This window comes from Tiliqua scincoides, chromosome 2 (assembly GCF_035046505.1).
Source record: "Tiliqua scincoides isolate rTilSci1 chromosome 2, rTilSci1.hap2, whole genome shotgun sequence".
In the NCBI taxonomy this organism is placed as follows: domain Eukaryota; kingdom Metazoa; phylum Chordata; class Lepidosauria; order Squamata; family Scincidae; genus Tiliqua; species Tiliqua scincoides.
Window position 1 is genome coordinate 86,917,780 of NC_089822.1, and position 13,746 is coordinate 86,931,525.

Consider the following 13,746-nt stretch of genomic DNA (forward strand, 5'->3'; position numbering starts at 1 on the left):
ACCTCTGCACATGTACTGCACACTCAGGTACATGACCAGGAAGTCATTGGCATAGGTGTGTGCATAGCTGGTACTCTCTTATTTCCTCTGTCCACATTCTGTGAACCTGGGGAGAGTGACAGCTGAAAAGGGCTTCAGTCCCATTTTCCTTCAAGGTCTTAGTGCCACCTTCTGGTTCATGTTAATTAAACACAGTGGCTCATGTTTAGAGTACCATTATTCTCCTGCTCTCAGATTTTGCTACTTGCTATGTATGACCTCCCTCCCATATGGAACAATGGGGATGAGTGGGTAAGTGGGAATCCTCTACCACATCCATGCATCCTAGTTGAGACTATGCTACCATCTACCACTAAGTGAACATTGCTTATCTTCCCACTCAAGTACCTGGGTTGGATAATGAAGGCATTTGAATGCTGTCAGATTATGCAGCATGAATGTATTACAATGTATGATTGTTTTTAGCTCCTGAAGTGCAACATGATAAGTAAAAATGGACATCATCAAGCTGTGGCACAAAATTGATTTTTCAAGGCTTGCCATTTCCATACATAAAGCAGCACTCATGCCTTGCACTGAAGCATCTCACCTTGGTAACGCTGCAGCATGAGATTGATTTTTTCTGCAGCTTGAAAAGGACGACTCTTAATTGAGAATCATCAAACAAGGTTCTCTTTCTCTGATGAAGACCAAGGCACCACACAATGGTTGTTTCTCTCCTGTGGAACTCATGCACACTTTTTACTGAGTCAGAGACCCTTGGTTCATGTACCTTACACTGACTGGTAGTGGCTGTCCAGGATTCCAGAGAAAGGTCTTTGCCAGCTGCGTGTGGAGAAGCCAGGAACTGAAGCTGGGTCTGTCTGTATGCAAGCGAGGCCCTCTTTCAATGACATAACTAAGTGTATGCATGAGGCTACTCTGCAGGGAGATATCAATAAACTGGAGGAATTTTGAACATGGCATTCTGGGACGGCACAGGACACTCAGTCAATGGCTGGAGAGCTTTCAAGTGAAAGCCAATTTTCCTAGTAGAAATGGTGGTGAACTGAAGTAGGGGCAAAGTGTTTAAAACCTCCTATTGCATTGGGATGTGAATTGCTAATAATTCAATAAATACCAAGTATATTTTAAAGTGGTATCCACTAGCAGGGTAAAGCAACTATCCCTTTTCACCCCAACATGGAGACTTTCCCAGTGACTGTTACTGGCTTCTCTTCTGCATCTTTTTGTAGTGAGTACTTTGGGGGGCAGGGAGCTATTTATTGATTCATTTTATTATGTAAACTGCTTTGTGAACTACTTTTGTTAAAAAGGGGTATATAAGTATTCATAGTAGTAGTAGTGTCCCCAAGAGAGGAGGAAATGAGGGCTTTGTGATTACAGTATAGATTTATGACTAGGGCCAAAACCAGACATATGATTGAGGCTGCTGGATGCAAGGGATGCCTTTCTCTCTCACATACCACATGTCGCATTTTTGTACACATACAATAGTGGTAGCAATCCATTCGTCCACGTTTCTCAAGCTTTGAGGGAGCTTTACTTCCTCAGTAAGTCTTTGAGGGGGAGGGGCAGGATCATGTCGCTAAGGGGGGCGAGGGGGTGCTTTACTTTATGTAGGTAGGCTTGGAGTCTTCAGTAAAGGGGGCACAAAGCACCTCCCGCAAAGTGGAAGTGCTTTGCACCCGCTTTTACCGACGATTCCAAGCCTCAGAGAGCGATGCGGAGGGCTGTGCAGGGCTCCCTGCACCTCCTGCAGCCTGCTGCAGCCCTACCTACATCAAGTAAGTGGAAAGCACCCCCTCGCCCCCCCATAGGAACGTGAACCTGGGAATTGGTTCCCTGCCTCTCCCCTTCCCCGCCCCTTAAAGGGACAGGGAAACATTTACACGAACTGGTGGGTCGTGACCCACCAGTTTGAGAACCACTGCATTAGTGGAAACTGATTCTACACAGGAACCATCCTTGAGCAAACAAATCTGGAATGTGCATATTCCAGAGAAAGAATGGGGCCCTGAAACCCCATTGAAATCTATGGAACTGGAGGCTTCTGTTAAACATGCAAGTCCGCATTCATTTTAGTGGGACTGGACTTGATATGTGTAATATTGGTTATAGCCAAGAAATGCTGCAGAGAGGAAATAAAAAATACTGGATGTGGAACCAGAACTGTTTATTAAATGTAAATATCTGTGATTTGGGTATATTAGTAAGACCGACCATTGCAGAATGCAGGAGATGTAAAATTAGAACTATGTCAAATCTCCTGTGTAGACATGTTCATGCTAATCTTCAAGATTGCTTCCTAGGTGGATTTTTTTTTTTTTTTTTTTTTTTTTGCACACAGGAAAAAAGGGAAAGCAATAAAAATCTTAATTTTAAAAAAATGATTCACTCACTATTCTCTAAACTGCACACGCTTTCATTTGGGAATTGCGAACAGCTCTTGCCACATCACTTTAACCCTTGGAATGTGTCCTGTGTGTGTACTGGGATGTGAGGAGTGACATTAAAGATGGATGGTTCACAAGTTTTCTGGATTCTTTGAACTGCTAGAGTGAGCTACAGAAAAAAAAAAGTTCTATGTTCATTTGCTGCTATCCCTGTAAAATTACAATTGCACTTTTTATAGGTGTTACGGGAGGATTTTGAAAAAAGATTGTGAGAAAATGGAAACTTACCTGAGATCCCATAAAAACCTGCCTACGGGCATCACAGGCACCAGGGGAAATTATTAACATTTCCATTCATGGCACTTGCTGTTGGTTTAAACACGAGGGAGAGACAGATCTGCACAAAGAAACCCTCGCTTTCCTCAGACGCCAAGCACGGGCCTGTTCTTGGATGTGTACACTGTGCCCTCTTCCCCGAGACTAAAATAAATATCATTAGAACCTTGAAATTAATATGCAGTTGATGACACTATTAACATAATAAAAAGAGAACAAGAGAGCAAGGCTTGTTTTGTCAGTAAGTGGGGGGGGGAACCAAGCTGGGTAGAGACGTAATTCAAATTTAGCATTCATCATGGAGAACTAACCAGCAGCTACAGCCAGTGGCAATGCCACAATATGCCAGTGGGGGTGTTAATTAAATTCAAGAGAAAAGAGGAAATAACTCAGCATATGGGGTGACATAAACCCAGACATCTAGGTCTCTCTCTCTCTCTCTCTCTCTCCATTCCAAATGGGACCAGTGTTCTTTTGCAAAACAGTGTTCTTGTTTTTCATTGCTAAGAGCTCTCTGAGGGAAACCTTGCAATGTGGGTTTCTTTTTCTTTTTAGTGCATCTTTAAATGCTAAAAGGGGCACAATCCTATCGTTTCATAGGTCTCTAAAATCTCATCTATGTGCTTTCCAAACGAAATGCAAACAATAAATTTTATGACTCACCACAACTTTGCTGGGAGTTACAGTCAAGATCCTGCCCTATCTTTGTTTCTGGAGTCAACCAGCAGAAATAGCTTGCCTGTTTTCAAAGGGTAAAGCATTGTACACCTGTTTTTCTTTGAACTGATCTCAATAATGTACACAATTGCTGTCAAAGTCATTGAAAACATCAGCTGTTTCCCATCAGAAGGCTTGCTTGCTACTACGATTCCAGATCGACACAAAAGCTGCCTATGCTGGATCACACCAAAGCTCTACCAAGTCTAGTACAGGTGTGCACCACTTTGTGACCTACCAGCTTACACTGGGATCACATAGCCGATGACCACATGTGGTCATCAGGGGTGCACACCCCAACCCTCCAAAAGCGAGTGCAGCTCCGCTCCCTTCCCCTCTGGAGGGTTGTCTAAGCCTCCCAGAGGCAGCGCACATCCACGCACTGCCTCTGCAAGGCTCATACTGAGGGTAATCCTGTCTCTCATTTCCGGTTTCCTCCGTGAAACCAGAAGTCGTGCAAGAGATGTGATTTCCCTCAGTCTGAGCGCCAACGATCCTCTGGAGGGGAGGGGTGTGGAGACTGCATCAAGCCCCCGCTTGACGACAGGGATCACGATCGTGATGTACTATGAAAACACAAACAAGTGTTTCTGGGAGCAGAGGCATTACTAAGGTGGCGCCTGAGGACCACCTCCCCCAGGTGCTCCAGCAAAGGAGGACCCATGACTCAGGTTCCACCCTAGTTATGGAGGAGGCACTGGTGGCTTGGGGGAAGCTGCCACAGTGAGCTCTCCCTCTCCAGGGAGAACCCAGAAGTGACTGCCTTGCATCATAAGTGGCACAAGGCAGCAATTTCCAGGTTCTCCCCAGAGGAGGAGGCATTGGCAACTATGCAGCCCTCGCGATTTCTTTTTCAAAGAGAAGCTCCCACAGGAGAAGGAACAGGGGCGTAAAGCCGCGGCAGTGAATGCTCCGTCTTCCGGGGGAGCCGTGAAGTGATGTCAGGTGCCCCAGGCATCAGGGCAATACATTACACCTCTGCCTGGGAGGCAAACAAGCCTAGGAAGATAGAGACAGGCAGCCCAATCCTGAGCTGCCCGGAGCTGCGGGACCCAGTGGCTCCACAAAGAGCTCCCGCCAGATCCAGAGCCTCCCACGCTACCACAGGAGGCTCCTCGGGAGAAGGGGACGTTTGTCCCCTTCCCCCGAGTAAGGGAAGCAGTCCCACAATGGGACTATCCACTTTAGCGGTCGCCGCTAAAGTGAAGGCACTCGGGCAGCCCTACCCGAGTGCCCTGGATCCTGTGGAGCTCAGCTCTGCTGACCCGCCTCTCCCCCGCGCCCTGGAACTCCCCCTATGCCCCCGACCATGCCTCCCCCCTCCCCAGAACGCCTCCCCCACGATCCCAACCACACCCCCATTTCCCATTCCGCAGCCTGGACAGCCGAGAGAGCCACAGAGACAGCCGAGCTGCGGAACACGGGTGCCCGCTGTGCGCTGGCTCAGCGCTGGCCAGAGCTGAGCCAGCTCTGGTGGGAGCCTGGCGGTAAGCCCCGCAAACGTGCCTTTCAGCACATTTGCAACTGTGGTATGCGCCGTGGACCACAGGCTTGGGCTCTGAGCCCCTTGTTGTTTGTCCCCAGCATCTGGTATTCATCAGCAGCATGCTATTTCTGAACATGATCATGTCTCCATGTCTCCAAGGGATGTTGATACAAACATCTTCTATGAACTGTCTAATCTTTTTTGGGGCCATTTAAGCCAGAGACCACCACCATATCTTGAGGCAGCAAACCCCATAGGCTACGTGTCCATTTTTGTTTCTTTTGTTTTTTTGTTTCTGAAATGACTTACCATCCGGTTCATTGACTGTCGTCCCCTCTCAAGTTGTAATATTATATGAGAGAGACTATCATAGCTTGAAATTCCATCTTGGAATGGCCTGAATTGTAAGATTCCCATTATAAGAGATTGGTTAACAAACAGCAAATTCAAACAGAGAGACACACAGTTCAATCTGACCTCCCAACACAGATCCATATGGAAGAAACTGTGTTTCCACACTGATGCATTTAAGGGAAATACACACACAAACACACACACTCTTCACCAACACAAGCATGTCTCAAATGCTCAAGAACCACTGTCCAACAAAACAAGAAACATAAGCATAGATTGTTCTTATCTTGAAAAATGATGAGTGTGTCTGTTACACAGGCGTGCGCCAATGAACAACCTTCCGCTTAATGACGGACCATATAGACAATGGTGGTCAAAGCACAACAAAGAGGCTCTTAATGGATTGGGTGCCACTTGGCCAGTGTAGAAGGTACAGCAGGAGAAGAAAGGCAGGTAGGGGAGAAGGTGGAAGAGCACTTGGAAAAGAATCGCAGTGGAGCTGGAGGAGGAGATAAGAAGCACCTGCCATCCACTTGCATGCTCTCCATGGAGAGTGCATGAGAAGAGGATGAAGGAATTGCTGGGTGGTATGGTGTGATCAGGTAGGTGGTGGGCAGGAGGAGACAGCAGGCAGGCAAGCGTCTTTACTGCCTCCCCCAGGCTGCTGCTCAAAGCAAGTTCTTCAGTCAGAGTCATGGGTAGGCTGTCTCTGGGCTACCTCTCTTACATTTTTTCCTTGAGTCTAACGCTGGCCACTGTCAACACACACAGAGAGAGAGAGAGAGAGAGAGAGAGAGAGAGAGAGAGAGAGAGAGAGAGATTAATGTCTCATGTCATAGATTACCAAAGAAAACTGGGATACAAGTCTTAAAAATAAAAAAGAGTCCCTCCTCTGAATTACTCTTCTGTGCAGGATGGTAATTTTGTATGTCTGTAACCTTGGCTACTGCTATAAAAGTGAATTCACACTGTTAGCCCTCTGTGAACATCCTTAGAATATGATGTCTATCTTCACTTAGATGAACCATTAACCAGGAATGGGCAAGTCCAGCGTGCCTTGACTCGAGTCAAATCACCGAGTCACCACCTCCCACAACTCAACTCGAAAACGAGTCATAATGGGGCACTTTCCAAGTCGCTGAGTCACCCTTTCGTGATAGGACTTGATAGAACTTGAGTCAAGTCGCCCGCTGTGGATAAAACAGGGCTGCTGCCGAGGAGTGTGCATGTGTCAGAGTTCTCTTTACGCACTCCCCTGATATCCCTGCCCATTTGCAAACGGGGTAGAAGGGACTGCGAGACAGCCAGGACAGAAGCGGCAAGAGGGAGAAGGGTCATGCATAGCAGCTGGGAGGATTACCAGGATGACCCAATCCTTTGCAGCCCTACTCAAAAGTAGTTTCACCGTAGCTGGTTCCCCCTCCCCCCCAGCCATGGTAGAAAGCATGATTGCTATGAACTGTCTCCCCCCTTCTCTGCCTCCTCCCCTTCCCTGGGCTTCTCAAGGCAATCTAAGGCAAGAACCCCCTTGGCTCCTCTGCTTGCCCTCCCTCAGCCAAAGACAAAATGAGAACACCCATCCTTTGTCAGTTTCCTATCAGAGATAACAAAAAGACGGCTCCTGCTTCCCCCCCCCCCCCAACTTGGCTGGGAAAGGAAGCATTACCCCTTCCCTGCCTTGTGGCTTGAACTCTCTGCTGCTCGTTGGTCGGAATGCTGGCCCCAGGAGGTTATCATGCTGTGAAAACAGTAAGCAAGCACCCCCAGATACAGGCAAACTCGAGTCAGCATGTGTGGGGGATGAGTGCCAAGTCAGGGGGGCCCTGGTTTGAGTCTTTTTCAGAGTCTTCCACCTGCATGACTCACAAGTTGCCAAGTAACCCAAAATCATGCATTTTCGCTACTCGAGCCCAAGTAATCCGAGTCAAGTTCCCAACCCGGCCATTAACATACAGTCCATCAACTGAGAATTGGGTTCCTTATTCTTTAAGTTTGGGCAGCTTCAGACAAGACAGTGTAATTGACCTCAAGCCTCTGGGTCACTTTGTCACATGCCACCCTTGCGCTGAGCATTTCAGAGGCAAGAAGGATGTTTGGGGCAATCTGAAAACTGATATGGAAACTCTGAGCCCCCTTGTGATATAATTCCCATTTTATTCATCTTATTCTATTATTAGTGAGCTTTATTGTCAAAAGTAGGAAGTGTAAGAAAGCAAGACTAAATGAAAGATGGTGATAGACATTTTCTTTGTCTTTAAAAAACTGCTCTCAACTATCTCTTGATGGAAAAAAAAAAAAAGGAACTCAGGGATAACAAAGATTTCACACCAAGTCTGAGTACCAAGTGATTTCCTGGTTCCTCTTTGCATATATAAATATCAAACACCCTATAAACCTGCTGAAACGCAGTCTATCAGCTGTCACTACCAAGACACAGAATAAATTACCAGGTCAATGTCTTATTGAAGTCATAGTCTCAGGAATGCAAACAGAATTGGTGGTGCAGTGCACATGGTACAGTCATAACTGGAACTCAGAGTGGTGAGCCATGTGCTAAAGCAGGAGGCATATAAGAATGCCTGAAAGAGGAACTAGGAGCTAGCCAGAGTTTCCTTCCTCTGATCTCTGCAGGGAGTTCCACAACCGAATGGTGGTTTACCATCACGAGGATTGAACTCCCCTTCTTCATTGATCTAACTTCCCGGAAGGATGAGATTCAAAGCAGAGCCTCCCTAGCTGACCTCAGTTCATATGAAAGAATATATGAAAGACCTACTGATAATTCAGGTACCTTCAGTCTCCTTCAACTCTTACTTTGGGGGATGGGGCCATAGTGTACTGAGTGAGCACATGTAGGCAAAAAGACCCTGTTTCAGTCCCTGGCATCTCCAGGTAGAGCTAGGAAAATCCACTGCCTGCAGTCTTGGACAGCTGCTGCCACTCAGTGGAGATAATATCACCTAGATGACCCAGGGTGCAATCCTAACCTAATCCTAGGTGTGCTAGTGGGACGTGTGCTGCATCCTGCAGTTGGGGGGGGGGCACTCACTGAGGCCTCCTCAAAGTCAGGGAATGTTTGTTCCCTTACCTCGGAGCTGCATTGCCCTTATGTCAGTGCTGGAAAATGGATTAGGATTGTGGCCCCAATGGTCTAAGGCAGCTTCCTATGTTCATATATGTACTCAGGGCTGAGATCATTTAAGGCAGCGATGTTCAACCTTTTTAATCTCACTGCACACTTACAAGGCCCTAAAATTGTCAAGGCACACCATTGGTTTTTTGATAATTGACAGGGTACACCATGCTGCTGCTGGGGGGGGGGCTCACATCCCCCAACAGCCCTACTAATAAATGACCCTCCCCAAATTCTTGCAGCACACCTGTGGACCATGTGTAGCCCACTGGTAGAAAATAGTTAATTTGGGGCTTTTCAGGTCAAAACTGGCACTCTGAACTGGGTTCAGAAGCAGGAGTTCTTCCTATATTAGTTTAGAAAGGAATTTTTCCAAAAATTGTGGGAAATCTAAGTTTAATAAATCTTCTGACCATTCTGAACAACGCACTTTAAAAAAATTTCTTGGTGTGTTTACATACACAACATTTTCTTGGCTCAACAAGGGAAACATCCAAGGAAGAAACAATTTGTTTCTTGGGAAATCCATGCACAGGAAGCCAGGCATGTCAGTCACATAGCCTGGCCCTGTAGTAGGTCTCACAGGGGAGCGGCCCATGCCCAAACCTTCAACAGATCTGACAAGCCAATCTCGCCCTCTAATCATCCGACACACGAATGCAGCCCCAGCCCTGCAAAAGCATGCCAGCAAGCCAGCGTCTCAAAGACTCACGTTGCACTTGAGATGAAATGAGATGTTACACAGAGAGGAGAACAACGCAGTATTAGCAGCGGTAAAGTAAAGCAAAAACCGCTCGGTAGTTCGGTGATTAATCCCAGTTTGCAGTGCATGGAGCATAGCATACAATAAAGCGACAGGAGCAGATTGCACACAAAGCGCAGCCGCCTCGCTGCACAGAATAGACTCTGGTATCAGCCATCCAAAGAGCCATCTCCAAAGCCTCCCTCGAGACCCTGGGCTTCCAAATAAATTGGACACTGCATTATATCCTTTTCTTAGGGGAGCACAATAAATTAAGAAACAAACCAGCCAAGATTGGAGCCAACGCACAAAAGAAAATAAAAACAAGAGAGGTGGGGGGGGCAGCACATAACAGAAGGCAGCTCCCTTTGAAGCTAGGCCAGCAAATGCCTTTCCCTCTAGCTTCAGCCATTTTGCAGAACTTCATTAAAATGGCATTTCTGCAGACGACTGACGAAAGAGACAGAGAGAGAGAACGGTAATAGATTTTTCTCCCCCACAGCTAACAATCTCCTGTCCGTCCCATAGCTTTTCCCCTCCTCTGATATACAAACAGAAAAAGGGTTTTGCTCCCAAGAGGCAGCGTCTTAATTCTCCTTCTCTATTTCTTGATCTCTCACCGGTTAGAAGAGCTCCATGAAGCTTCTTGGCGGCTTTGCCAAATGTCTGGGGAATGGATTGGTCAATAAACAAACAGGATCGTAAACAAACCCAAGCCATTACGGAAGGCCCTCCGGCTCAGCGATGAGAAGGCAACAAGTCTCGTTGGCGAGGCGGGTAATGGGGCAGCACATCAAAACCGTTCCATGTGGCAATTTTCGTTTTATTTGCTTTGGCAACATTTCAGGGCAGCTAAAGGAAAAGAGGAGAGGCCAATCTCCATGGGCAGCTTGCCATCTATGAGCATGAAGCATCCCACACCCGTTCATCAACAGCACACTAAGAACTTTGAATGAGAGAGAGAGAGAGACTTGTTGCCCTCTCAGCAGGCACCATGAAAGCAATTTGGCCAGCTGTATGCAATGAGTTTGATCTTGGGCCTCTAACAAAAGTAAAAAGTTGAGAAACCCTTACTCACATTCATGCATGCATGCATTCAGACACAGACAAAATGAAAATAGGGACAATCACCAAGCAGGCAATCAATTTGATTTTGCCTGAAACAAAGACAAGGAAAGATAATGGGGATTTGGTGGGTCCTTGATGAGGCTGTGCCACAGACCAAGGTTACCAGTCCTGTTTCATGCAGCTTGAGAGCCTCACCTTGCTTGGATCATGGCAGCAAGGGGCTGACCACATGGATCTCCCTGGGCAATGAGGGGTCTCAAAGGCAGAGTGAAGGCTATCAGGCATCAAGCCCTATCAAGCTATCATACATGGGAAGCAGTAGCCTTGAAGGGCGCTAGACAAGGCAGCTAAGTTTCCTTTCATCCCAGAAGGGAGAGAGGAGGTAGGGTAATTTAGAAAGAGAGAAGTGGCCCAAGAAGGTTGGCTGACTAGCAGCAGTTTGGTGGCATTTGTGGAGAAGAGAAAAGAAAAGCCAGAAAAGAGAGCGGCTTGTGGGGTGTCCCAATGGCTCTTGAATGGAGGCTGGAATGAGAGTGACCAGTGGGTTTTTATTTATTTAGCATATGGCATATAATATATGGACTTATATATCAATTAGTCTAGAAAAAATGCCAATGTCCAGTTTGTCCAGCCATTCAAGGACAGAGTTACCTTCATAGAAAAAGTCAGACCATGGACCAGTATACGCCCTCAGTTTGCAGCCAGACACAATGTGGTATATGGTATACCACACAATGTGGTATACTGGCTGCCCATTCGTTTCCGGGCCCAATTCAAGGTGCTGGTATTGACCTTTAAAGCCCTATACTGCTCTGGACCAGGGTATCTTAGAGATCGCCTGCTCCCGTACAATCCGGCTCGTCCTCTCAGGTCATCAGAGAAGGCCTTTTTACAAGTGCCGCCGCCTAGGGAGGTACGTGGGGCGGCTGCAAGAAATAGGGCCTTCTCAGTAGTGGCACCAACGCTATGGAACTCCCTTCCCCTTGACTTAAGAATGGCTCCCTCTCTTGAGACCTTTCGGCAAGGCCTGAAGACCCTTCTGTTTAAACAGGCCTTCTGAGTTCTTGGCCTTTTAACATCTTTTTAACATCTTTTAATATTTTTTACAGGCCTGATTCTTTTATGACTTGCTGCTGCTCTATGCTCTTTTTACCTATTTTTTTTTACTCTGACTGCTGTTTTTAGTATGTGTTAATATGTTTTTATTTGTTTTTAAATTGTTTTTAATATGTTGTAAGCCGCCTTGAGTCCCTTCGGGGAGAAAGGCGGGGTAGAAATTAAGTTATTATTATTAAAGTTATTATTATTTGGTGGGAGAACCTGCAATCACACTGTGGGGTAGATACTAGCCCCCATACTAGACTCATATGGTCTAGACCAGTATACTAGACCAGTATGATACTGGTTAATAATCCACACACACAGCAAAGCAGGAAAGAGATGTGAACCAAAGCACAAATGGTGGGATGAAGAACAATGGATCAATGTTTTTGATCCATACAGTGGCATTGCTAGGGGGTGCGGGCCGCACCAGGTGACGCGCCGGGGGGTGATGCACCCTGCGGGGGTGATGTGCTAAAATCGCGGCATTGGGAGCTACCCTGTCATGCCATACGCCTTTGGATGCGAAATTCCCAGTGCCGTGCAATGCAGAAAACATAACTGAAATCGCTCCTTTTGTTCAAAAGTTACGGCCAAAAAACCGGAAAGAAAAATGCAAGGAGCACTATGGAAAGTGAAAGTGAGCAGTATTGCGCGTTTACTCGCGAGTAGGCGTACTTGCCATAGTCCATTGGAAAGGGCAGGCTGAGAGGAATCCAACGACACCAGAATGGTCCCGATGCAATGAATGCAACCCCCAAAAACACCCTAGAAAGAGGCTCCCCCTTCCAGCTGCAAGTCTATTGAGCCCGAAACGAAGCCACATGGCGAACTTGCCTTAGTCCGTCAGAAAGGGCAGGCTGAGAGCACTCCAACAATGTCAGAATGTTCCTGATCCAATGATTGCAGCCCCCAAAACACCCTAGAAGGAGGTCCCTTCCTCCCAGCTGCAAGTCTATTGAGCCCTATGGAAAGCAAACTCAGCCACATGGTCATGTTTACTCGCGAGTAGGCAGACGTGCCTTGGCTGGTGGTCAGGCCAGGCAAAGGGGAATGTGAAGACACCAGAATGGTCCCAATCCGATGGAGCTGGAGTGCAACAAATGTTCCAGAAGACAACCTCTCTCCCCACTAAAAAGAACAAAAGAGGCTTCAGGTGGTAAGGGGAAAGTTTTCTATTTTGCACTTGCAAAGCCAGGAGGGCCTTTCTCTTGATATGCCTGAAATAGAAGAACTTTAAACTGGGCACTGGGGAGGGCTGGAAATCTCACTGATTCTTTTTGGGGGGTTGTTATTGCAGGCAGACTACAGAGTAAGCTCCATTGACCACTATGGAACGTACTTCAGAGTAGACATGCATAGGATTGGGCTCACAGGCTGCAATTCTACCCACACTTTCCTGAGAGTAAGCCCCATTGACCACAATAGGACTTACTTCAGAGTAGATTCACTTGGTGGAACAGGGCTGGCTCCCCCTTATTTAATTATTTCTTTTATCTTAATTTAATTATTTATAATAATTTGCTTGATGATGTCACTTCTGGCCATGACATAACTTCCAATGCGTCCTGGATAGATTGTCATTCTAAAAAGTGGGTCCCAGTGCTAAAAGTTTGAGAACTACTAAGTGGGTCCCAAACTAAAAGTTTGAGAACTAAGTTTGAGAACTACTAACTATAAGGTGTTAGTAAGTTGACACTGGTCTGTGTGTGTGACTCTACAAGTTTTCAAAATCATGAAAATCAGAGTTTGGATAAATAATCCCATCATGTTATGTATCAATCAATGCATAATTTCATGCAGAATGCAATGAAACAAACCACACTGAAATATCTGTGTTCTAACAAAAGGTACAGCCAAAAAACCAGTGGGGACGGGGCGATGGTCATCACCTTGCCCACCACCTGGGGCGTTGCCCCGCCCACTACATGGGGTGACACGCAGGCCTCCTGCGCCGGGTGACGCAAATCCTAGTGACGCTACTGGATCCATACAATCTAATGGGATTCATAGGTGGGGTAATTCAATTAGAAGCCCCTCCATTGTTAGCCAGGGACCCCTGAAGGCTTCTGTGTTTGTCCTGCCACCCATCTGAGGGTGTAGTAGCTGGTCGGAAGGCTGTTGGACCATTTCCTAAACTGAGCTTCACCATGAATTTGGTGAGGACCTTTGCAGGTGTGAAGCCTGTCTTTGGTCTTTCAAAAGGTGTTTTTCTTCCCAACTCTGGAGTCCAAGGAATGTGGTCATAAACCATTAAATCTACTCCTCCAGCAAGATTTAGAGCTGGAAAGCTTCATTTCCATTTTGGAGGTGTGAAAACTGCATTAACATTTAAGCATTGAACAAGCTCCCTTCAAATGTAGAGCACTGAAGACCAGAGATCAATTAAGTAGCGGAGGAGGTTGTTATGTGG

General features: G+C 46.6%; 1 protein-coding gene across 1 annotated transcript in view; it reads left to right on the forward strand.

Moving 5' to 3' along the window:
• The first annotated feature begins 4,758 nt into the window (after positions 1-4,758).
• Positions 4,759-13,746, forward strand: part of LOC136638567 (zinc finger protein 235-like) — a 95,450-nt gene continuing 86,462 nt past the window's right edge. The window contains exon 1 of the mRNA XM_066612606.1: positions 4,759-4,936. Within this exon, the coding sequence (XP_066468703.1) occupies positions 4,759-4,936 (178 nt within the window). The remainder of the gene's footprint in view (positions 4,937-13,746) is intronic.